At 42.9% G+C, this 10,295-nt stretch overlaps 1 protein-coding gene across 1 annotated transcript; it reads left to right on the top strand.

The window, feature by feature from the left end:
• The first annotated feature begins 121 nt into the window (after nt 1–121).
• On the top strand, nt 122–9,790 carry LOC8035043. The gene is made up of 3 exons (XM_002410930.5): nt 122–258; nt 5,585–5,821; nt 8,326–9,790. Exons 1-3 carry the CDS (start codon nt 185–187, stop codon nt 8,597–8,599), a joined length of 585 nt encoding a protein of 194 aa, XP_002410975.3. The 5' UTR covers nt 122–184; the 3' UTR covers nt 8,600–9,790.
• The last annotated feature ends 505 nt before the right edge of the window (nt 9,791–10,295 follow it).

Below are 10,295 nucleotides of genomic sequence, written 5' to 3'. Positions count from 1 at the left end.
ATATAAGTATATTTTTGGCTTAGTTACGTTAGCTCCATTTGGCAACCTCTTCACACTCCAGGGACTCTAGGGAACAAACTGGTACAGTAGATCGCTCTAGAAAATATAGGGAAAATATGGTGTCACACTGGTGGGATTTCGCGAAACTAGCCATTTCGGGCAAATCTCTCAGGCTGGCGGATGGATGGCGTCGCTTGTCGCCGATTACGGTTCTTCGGCGTCGGATTCGGAGGAATCATGCACCCATGAAAGCGAAAGGTAAATCGCTTCTTATGCAATGCGCTACAAAGTGCATTCATTAAATTGGTAAGAGTAAATCTTGGTGCCTAGCGCAACATTGCATATCTCCCCTGAAAAATCTCAGTCCGCAGCTTCCTTGCATTCGGTTTCTGCAGTTTGTAGAAACGATTAGCATTGCAAACTGAAGCATGAAATTTATATTCTGAATCTTACATTCGATATAATGACTTATGACTTTAGTCGCACGAAATATATCGTTGATCGCGCGAGAGTGGACAGTTTTCGATGTCCTACCTTTGCACATCATGCATGCAAACCTTTACGCAAATCACTATTCAGTATAAAATATTTCGAGATCTATCAGACGTTGATCATAGAACTATTGAACGGGCACACAGAGCTCCTAGTCCTAATTCACACCATTATAATTATTTATTGTTAAACCTTTTTTTTTTTTTCATTCAGATATCTATTGATTTATGGCTATGAAAAATGTCTAGTGCTTTGCATATGTTCTCAAATCTGTCACAGCTGTATAGATGCTATCTTTTATCTGTATAAAACAAGAAGTTCACATGCTGAAAATGTACCCAGTATTATTGTGCTTTCACAAAGTGTGTAAAGCAAAACAAACTGTGTTTCACAGGCGTTGGACAGCTGAGTAAGTTGCACTTTGATTATAGGAATTGTTCCATTCGGTCAGAAAATTCTGATCTAGTTCTGTCCCAGTTCAAAGGACTGCAGAAGTTGTGCAGCGACGGTTCAGACCCAGTACAGCCACGCGTTAGGACTGGCGCTGTGATCAACTTCCGGAGCGGAAGCGCAGGGTGTCGTCTGCTTCTGCAGTGCGTGTTTCTCAATGCCACATCATACGCTACATTAAATCCTTTGCAGTTTAATGAGCTCATTCACATTGCTTTAGTTATAAAGTGTAAACAAAATCATTTATATGAGTGTTTCTTTATTCGAGCGTACTAAACACGTTTTCAGCACAAAATTTGTTTCTGTCTGCCTTTCTAATGATTACCGTCTGCTTCCTATCGTTCCCATAAGCGTTTGTGTCCTCCGACTGCCTACGCTACGATAGAATTTACATTCATTCAGCAATAGTTGATTAATTCTAAGCCTCTCGAGTTTTGTATTTCGACAACAGAACGTTCGAGGCATCAGGGTGATTTCGTGTCAGGAGATAAGCCTCTGTTACACTGAGACGTTGAGCGTAGCAAATGTGGCGTAGCGCAGCGCACATAGGTACTGGTTGGTCGCAGATACCGGGTTGCTGCTCGCCGGTCAATGGAAGGTGCACATTCTGCACTACACCGTGTTCAACATCGGAATATAACAGAGCCTTTATCTTTACTGGTGGCGGCGCACGGTAGTTATTAATTCGAAGACAGAGTCCTGACAAGAACATTGCCATAGCCAAAACAGTTATCGACCGTTTCTTTGACGTCAAGTTGAAGCATTTATTCTGACTCTCGCGAAAGATCCGCATGGAACTAGCAAGCCAATGCCGATTCTCGGCGTTTTTGCCAGGCCTTCTAGTGTGTGGCCATAGATACCAGCGGACAAAGCATGCAGTATTACGCTCCTCCACGGAGGCATGCGAGTACCCAATGTGTGTACTAAATCGCAGACATCTGCAATGTATTGGAATCAGCAGTCTGCACACCACAGTTACTGAAGGCAGGGGATATCAAAATGGTAACAGAATTTTTACACTTTTCGCAGTCTGACGAATCCGATGCGTTGCGGAGGTCTGTGATTTAGTTCATGAAATCAATTTGATGCCGCGAACCTATCGTTGAAATACGTAACTCGAGAGGCTTGGAATAATCAACTATTACTAAATTAATGTAAATTCTACCGTGGTGTACGCAGTCGAAGGAGCTTATGGAAAAGCTAGGAAGCAGACGGTAACTGTTAAAAAGGCACATTGAAACACATTTCATGCTGAAAACATATTCAATATACCTTCGAATAAAGAAACACTACCATAAAATCCTAAGAGATGTCCCACCCCAAAACATAGCCCACCCCTATTTTTGGCTTGATTTGCTATATTTCTTTAAACACCGAAAGGTAGCCCACCCTTAGTAATACTAGTGTTGGGATCAATGATGGCCTAGGCATAAACGCGGCTAGTTTGCTATGGTGGGATATAAGCGAACGTTGCTGACTGGGAAGTACATTCATCTTTGCACATTGCCCCTTGCCACCATAACAAACTTGGAAGGGAGACAACCTAAAAATAGAAATTTTTAAATTTTTCTTGATTGTACACCGAAAGTTTGCCCACTCCACATTTTCAGCCAATTTTCTCTTGATTTTAGGTGGCCTATCTTTTGGGATATTACGGTATGTCTATATTTCTGTATTGCAATTAAATTTTCCAACTGTATCTTATATGTAGGGTTCGGAGTTTTCGGTTTAAACCGATAAAGTACGCCGAATTCATTTTCGGAAATTCGGTTTTAATTGAAAAAGGTCAGTTTGTAGGTTCGGCGTTTTCGATTTAAACCGATAAAGTGTGTTTAATCCATTTTCTAAAATTTGGTTTTAACCGAAAAAGGTCCGTTTTTAAGGGCCGCGTCGAGGTGGGAGTGGGGAGGGGGGGGAGAGAGAGCTTTGCAAGATTCGAGATTGTGTGACGTCTTCGTGATTGCCCTCTTCCAAGGTTCAACATGCAACAAAAGAGGTCTTGGATTGGCCTTCCCGGGACATCTGTGTCCTTTCTGTGATGTGGCTTAATGTGTCAAGTTCCCTGTCCTAAAAAAAAGAAGTTTGGATGTGGGGTAGTACAAGGTTTTTCGCTTCATGAACTTCAGAGGACACCGGGGAAAGCCGTTAATATGTTTTTTAACACCCTCTCTCAAACTTCCCTGTGGTTAAAAACATAAATACAATTAAGTTTTCTTTTTTGCCATTTTGCTGGTTTTTGTACGGTCATCACCTCAGACGGTCACATCGTCAGAAAAGGAAAAAGAAACGCGCTGAAGATTATGCCCGTGAATTCCGCTATTTTGAGGTGTGCCCTGACGGAAGTTGTAGCAAAGACCACGTATATATGTGCCGCTATTATTTGAGTCATCACAAATATCACAGCTACAAGGATCATCTGATCCGGTGTCTGATGGTGTTTCTTTCATATTCACCGAAAAAAAACGGTTAGCATTTTTGGGAATAAATATACACTGAAAATTGAATTTTAAAATAAACACCGAAATAAGTATGCCATATTTTGAAAAAGTAAAAACCGAAAACCTGGAACCGTACTTTATTGCTGTATCGAAATACATTTTTAGGAGGATTCTTGGTATCGCAATACTATTAGGGCCAATTTTTTTTTGTTAAAATTTAAAAATTGTTGAGCTCCAAACAGGGGGCCAAGACCAAGTTTCGTCAAGGACGTTTCTTGTCTCTGATTGCACCCGACTCTCCTCTTTATTGTGCAAAAGTTAACAAATGTAGATAATCGACTATTCCAGTCGATTCCAAAAGTTAAAGGCTCTGTCGGCACCCAACTAACAGATAAGAGGATACGGGTTCCTTGAACTTCATTCCACGGTGACGTAATAAGGTCACTGCTGAAAGAGGCGTCCGGACTGGACATGATCGTAGTGACTTCTTGAGGTTATTTTGGAGGACACAAAACTGATTTAGATGTCCCTGGGATTTTCTCTCGAAAAGATGCCGAAATAAAACCACGCTCTAGCCACGGTGATAAAATATCTTGCCTCCCAAAATACAAGATGTTTATTCTGCGGTAAATTTGATTCAAGCTTAATTCAGGCACCAACATTCGGCGAGAACTCGTTTGGTGGTTTAAAAATAATATCTCGTATTCTAGACCATGCTTCTTTTTGTTCTTGGTATGCTCTAAGGCAGTGGTCCTCAAATAGGGGTCCGTGGACCCTTTGGGGTCCGCAAAGGCATTCCAAGGGTCAACAAAGCCCTGTCTCATCAGTCAACCCAGCATGAAAAGTTTTTTTTTCAGGTTGAGAAGAAACATCCCAGTTGTCAGGCGAGTTCTCTCGCGTGTAGAGAAGTCTAATTCAAATAAACCCTTAGTTATATCCATTTATTAAATCATTATCAAAATGAACCTATACCTTCCCTTTCCCCTCGCCACAAACAGGGTCCTTCATCATCTCCGCCGATCCACAAGGGGTCCGCAAAACATCATGGCTGGGAACCACTGCTCTAAGGGGTACACCGTAACATCCAGAATAATGTTTTTATAACAATGTGTTTCGGTGTCTGTATCTCAGCCCCACCAAAATATATTTCTGATACATATCACAATACATTTTTAGGAATGAATTTCAGTATCAATATTTTAGCTGTTTTTCATTTTCATTTATTAAATTTTAAGGGCCCGTTAACATAAAATATTTTGTGTATATACTTTATAACTAAAGCAACGCGATTGAGCTCATTAAACAGTAAAGGATTTAATGTGGCGTGGAGAAACAAAAACAAGTGCTACAGATGCAGACACATCGCGCTTCTGCTCCAGAAGTCGATCACAGCGTTAGACCTAACGCAGTGGCTGCATTGGTTCTGCGCCACCGCTGCATGACTCCAGCACACCTTTGAACAGGGACAGAACTAGTTCCGAATTTTCTGATCAAATCAAACAGATTTGTAACCTCAGTCTCAGCGTTATTGTTAAACATGGCAGACATTTGAGCAAGGGCTCCAATAAATGGCACCGCGAGTGTCGTCTGCTCTTGTCATCCGTTTCTGCACAAATGCTGAACTGAATTTGGAGCTAGTGCAAGGTTTTGAGGAACTGGGTCTGAACTCATTCAGAACTGGGATGAATCAAATGCGCCAGTGCAGCTGCTGTGCAACTTCCGGTTGAATCGAATGCACCAGTTTCTGCACTGCTGAACTAGTTCAGGCAGGTCGAAAAGCACCTTCGAGGCAGCTTAATTTGCTTATTTATGACTGATGTTTTCGCAGTTCTTCTGCGAACAGCTATCATCAGCAGCAGGACGAAAAAGGGCGCGCGCGTTCTCAGCGTGGCCCCCCCGGACTGAGGCATTCTATCCCTGGCTCCCGACTGTAACCGCCATAGGGCCAGTCTTGTTCCTTTTTCTTATATATATTAAATACCAGTAAGCCAACTATGGCTGTTTAGACATAACAATGACAAGCATACATCTACACAATAACAGGTACCTTTGGCTCCTCAAGACTATATGTGACACCCATTCAACAAGCGTGTGTATCTTACAACTAACCCGCTCACCATGACTAATAGCATCTGTTAAGGCCAGTAGATCATGTTAACCTAGAAGTTGCAGCAACACTGGACCTTGTTGTTTCCGCACTGCAGCTCGGACGAAGGAGCGAAAGAATGCAGCGATGAACAGTTTGCAGACAAGGCCGACCGACCGAGACTACCGGGGCCGTCCTTCCAGTCGGCCTCCATTGGATCCTCGTCCGTCTTCAACAACCCATTTCGCGAGGAAGAGCATGCACAGTCCACGGTGCTCGAGAGGCACGTCAAGATGACCACGCCCGTCAGCCAGCAGACAAAGGTCAACGGGAAGCAGATCTGCTGGAACTACAGGTGTGGTTGCGGCGCTAAAGCAAGCTTTGTCCTACATGGTGCGGTTGGTCACTTCAGAGTGTCTGTTCATTTTACGAGGACGCTACTGTCGATGCTCGGAAAGAGAATGTTGCAGAGCCCATTTCGTGCCATAGCGCATGGTGCATTCTGCAAATATACTGCGTGCCATTTCACCTTACGATACTCTGCAATGGATGCCGAGAGCCATCGGAGCCAGTCCAATACCGTGAGTGCCACGCATGGGGGTAGGTAGCTTGTGAAGGCGACATGTGAAGCTAGAAGTGTGGAGGGACGCGGCTTTAACGGTGACCAAAACCAAGAGAAGCTATTGGACGAAAAGGAGAGGTGAAGCTGTTGGCGCCAAGTCAGCTCTCCTTTTTGTCCAATGGCGTCTCTTGGTTTTGGTCATCGTTGGGGGCATGTCCTACCTCGTGTCGTCTCCAGAAGCTTTCTACCTCCATGGAGTCCGGCGTCTCCCTTCGACATGCTGATTGGCTTGTTTAAACCGCAGCCTTCGCTGTTAGCCAAGCTATGGTGCTTTGAGAGTCCCCTTCTCTCCCGTTCTCCAAAAAATCACGAGGTCTACAGTGAGGTGACCCAACTGCTTTAGGGATCATTCCTCTTTGTTTCTCAAGCAAAAATACACGCAAGCCATAACAACTCATTTTTTTGTAAAAGACAAAAAAAAATTTAAGGCGTTTACAAATCTGTAATGCTAAATTAGAGTGCAGCTCTTAAGGTGCTTCGACTTTGCGATATACCGTGCTAAAGAATTTGAGGAAGAAATATCTATATGTACAAATATAGACCTCATACGCATACATAATATAAATTATATATATATATATAAATTAATTCTTTATTATAATATTATTTATTTGAGGAGGAGGTGAGTGTACGGAGGATCCTTCTCTCCTCGCAAAGTTTCCTCGCTAAATTTAGATGGAAAATTGACGCCACATGACCTCAACTCCAATTCAGTTTCCCTGCTTAATTTAGCTGGGAAAATGACTTAACATGCGTCGCGTCACCTATGAGCAAATTGAGTTTCTCCGCTAAATCTAGCGGGATAATTGACGTCGCGTGACCTCAACTCCAATTCAATTGTCAATTCAATTGTCACTTCAATTGTCACTTCAATTGTCAGGTGGCCTCAACACCAATTCAATTGTAAGCATGTCTCTGTTTATGGTACCAGGGGTGGTCTAGTTGCACCATTTGCGCCATTTTGATAAATTCCTGCTTGCCTGCACCTTGCTGCGCCCAAAGGGAATAATTGTGCCAAACTGCGCCAAGGCAGACAAATTTGCGAACGAATTGGTTTTTGGAAGAGTTTTCGTTTTCGTCTGCCAACTTTGGAATCCAGTGAGGTTTGACCATCTCACTTAAATCCAGGTTTCCGGCTCCGGGGCATTGTTTCACGGGGTTCGCACCAATTTCACCGACATTCCTTACGCACCGCAGTTTTAACAGTTTCAGTTGCATTTCGAAGTGCAACACTGAAAATGAGCAAGCACAAGTAATTTTTTTTTTTGCAAGCTTATGTTTAGAAGCGCGACATTGTTTTATATTAATGTGCTCGCACACGGCTCCCATTTTGTTAGCATGCTTGGTTGGGACTGCTTTGTTGCGAATTGCTGCCTTTTTTCACGTCAAATGATTTTGAATCCTTGATTGTACAACTCGTTAAAATGTCCTTACATTGGGGAAAACCCAGAATATGTTTATTGATTATTTGCTCGTTTCACGTGATAACTCTTTGTATAGTGCTAATTTACCTCTCTATCTAGAGCAGGGGTCTCGAAACCCCGGCTTGCGGACGCGCTCCGTCCGGCCCACAGATGGCTGCAGTCTTTGCAGCAATGCCCGGCTCCCAGCCGGGCATCACTGGAAAGACCGCGGGAGAGTAGGCCCTCTCCGGCGTTCGCTCTGCAAACGCTGAAGAGCTTCCACTTTACTCTTAACCTGTCACAAATTATACTACAGCATAACTGCTAAATTTGGGTTATTAATGGGCATCACGTAACTGATTGCATGAATGCATGCCAGCATCAGTTATAGGGAACTGCACCGAATTGCTCCAAACTTACGTGTGTGCTGCTCCAAAGCTGCTCCAAAAAACAACTTTTTCTGATACGAACATGCTCCATGACGGGATTTTTTCTACTCCACCCCTAATGGTACAAATCTCCGTCATTCAATCCTGGGCGTCAGGGTTATAAAAGTTCAACGTGGGACAAGTGCTCTGCCACAACTTATGGAATCTTTTCAAATTCAGGAAGCACCCCACTTGGAAACTTTGAACATACGTATACAGTGTGTCCTACATGGTGCATAACCTACATGATACATAAAGTGGAAAATTGTGTGTGCTATTTCAGTTGTTCCAGTGCAGTAAACATTTCTGATGCTAACTCCCCATCATTGTATGTGATGTGCTGAGCAGATGTTAGGCAGACCGGTTATCGAGTCCCATCTTGAAGCCGGCCCCCGCACCGTTTCAGGAAAGGGCGTTGCCGGTTCGGCCACAACTGCAAGTACCTACACGACAGTGATGTCCTGGGAACGACCGCAGACACGGAGGAAAGCGCCCCAGTGCCCGAGCTTGAAGCGATGGCGGCGGCGTCCGAGGGGATGGTTTCCAACGAAACTTCCTCGCTCAAGCGAAAGAACAAACGACCGGGTCTTTCCGACAGCATCCAGCTTTCCAAGAAAGCCATGAAGTTTTACCACAAAACTTCAGGGAAGCCGAGACCTGGGACGCACGTAACTCACTGATGTGGTCTAGTGCGTGAGAGTAGTAGCAGTCGAAATGCCTTTGCATAGCGGTTTTCATTCACATTTTCTGTTTTGTCATTTTTCACGAGCAAAGATTTGTACAGCCCCCCAATCATTTGGTAGCCATCCAAGGTGTGCATTATGTGCTACTGCACATCTTTTAGAAAATAAAGAAAAAGCCTTAAATAGTTTTTCTTGTGGCTCTAAAGACTACAACAGCTGGTACCTATGAACCTGCAAACGAAGTATAGTAAAGGTACCACTTCCTCCACAATTTAGTATACCCCCAACTGCCTTGACAAATACTTCAGCATTTCACTAGACTATAAATTAGTTTTTGTTCGCCTTTATTCTTGCTCCTTTATTTATTAGTCGTGCCTTCGATTCGTTGTATGCTACAGAAATTGTGAACATTTTGAGTCGTGTCATACAATCTAAACTAGTAATAAACAAGCTCCCTTTAGGCTCGTGTTAAGTTAAGCTTGACCTTTTTTGTGCCTTTGACACTGCACCATGGTAAGCAAGTAGATTAAACTTTACGGCACAAATCATATCGGCAGCAAATAATGGCACTTGTTGCACTTACAAGTTGGAAGTGTAAACTAATCGCCAACTATGTACAATATTTTTATACAAGGCACCTAAGCCAAGTAACCAGATGCAGCTCATGCTCTCTATCTTGTTTCTCTTGCTGGCCTTTACAGACACTGCACAGAGATGGAATTTTGCTTCTAGCCTAGGCTGAAAGCGTATTGTTGGGTTCCATCCCTGTCACGTTTCAATCTGGATAAGCATTTCCCCCGGCGTCTTTGGCACCATGCTGACGTCATCATCCCGGTACGTGGGGTCTTTGACTCGACGCACATAAAAGACCCCAGGCTAGCAGTGGTACCGCCCTGGCTAGAAAAGTCAGCAGACCTTTCGGCCGTCTAAACAGGAATGTCTAATTTGTCTTTAATGCATAGCACTTGCAGGGCCATCTCTTAGGGTTTTTGTGTCTGCATCTGGGATATAGCCGCGTTAGTGTCATGTGATGTATCGTAAATCCTCGCGTCCCATTTTTGTGGGAATGTGCGTGCATAGTTGCAAAATGAGTGCTAAGCGAGTGGGAGAAACCTAAAGGAATGTGTAATGCATTTTATAAAAATAAACATACTACAAAAATGTTACCTCCCACAGAGTAAATTTAAAGCCTTTTCTGTGGTTCCATCTGTCAATACGTTTGTTTGGGGCACTTTTCTACATCAGTATAGTATTTGGTATGCTTCGGTTTCGTTTAAAAATGAAGAATGGTGCTTGTGTACTCAACCAAACAAATAACTTAAGAAAAGTGCCGGTCATGATTTTAAAATCTTAAGGCTGGGAAGGAAAAATGAAAGAAAAAGTGTGAGACACAGAAATAAGGGGACAGACAAACGTCCCAAACTCGGCTAACAAATTTTATTCCGTCACAGCTTTTATGACCATCAAGGTGGTTATAAAATTTTCTAAAAAAATTCCAGTGGTTATAAAAATTTTGAAAAATTTGACATTTTTTTAGAAAAGTGCATTTGCAGTGAACTAAATTTACCGTGTTTATTCGTATAATGAACACACTTTTTTTTCCGAAAAATTGGCACATATTTGGGAGTGCGTTCATTATGCAGGGTAAAATTTTGGCATTTACACACTTAGTGCAAATGTCGTATAAAGGCTC

This window comes from Ixodes scapularis, unplaced genomic scaffold, assembly GCF_016920785.2.
Source record: "Ixodes scapularis isolate PalLabHiFi unplaced genomic scaffold, ASM1692078v2 PGA_scaffold1__304_contigs__length_218370807, whole genome shotgun sequence".
NCBI classification, from domain to species: domain Eukaryota; kingdom Metazoa; phylum Arthropoda; class Arachnida; order Ixodida; family Ixodidae; genus Ixodes; species Ixodes scapularis.
The sequence above is the reverse complement of the archived record's forward strand: the minus strand, read 5'-3'. Positions and strand labels throughout refer to the sequence as shown.

Bases quoted from the DNA above. Each gene is read 5' to 3' on its own strand.
- LOC8035043 (XM_002410930.5), top strand. From the start codon at position 185: ATGGCGTCGCTTGTCGCCGATTACGGTTCTTCGGCGTCGGATTCGGAG. The intron at 259-5,584 runs GTAAATCGCTTC...TCCGCACTGCAG, and splicing joins TGCACCCATGAAAGCGAAAG to CTCGGACGAAGGAGCGAAAG. The intron at 5,822-8,325 runs GTGTGGTTGCGG...GCACCGTTTCAG, and splicing joins CAGATCTGCTGGAACTACAG to GAAAGGGCGTTGCCGGTTCG.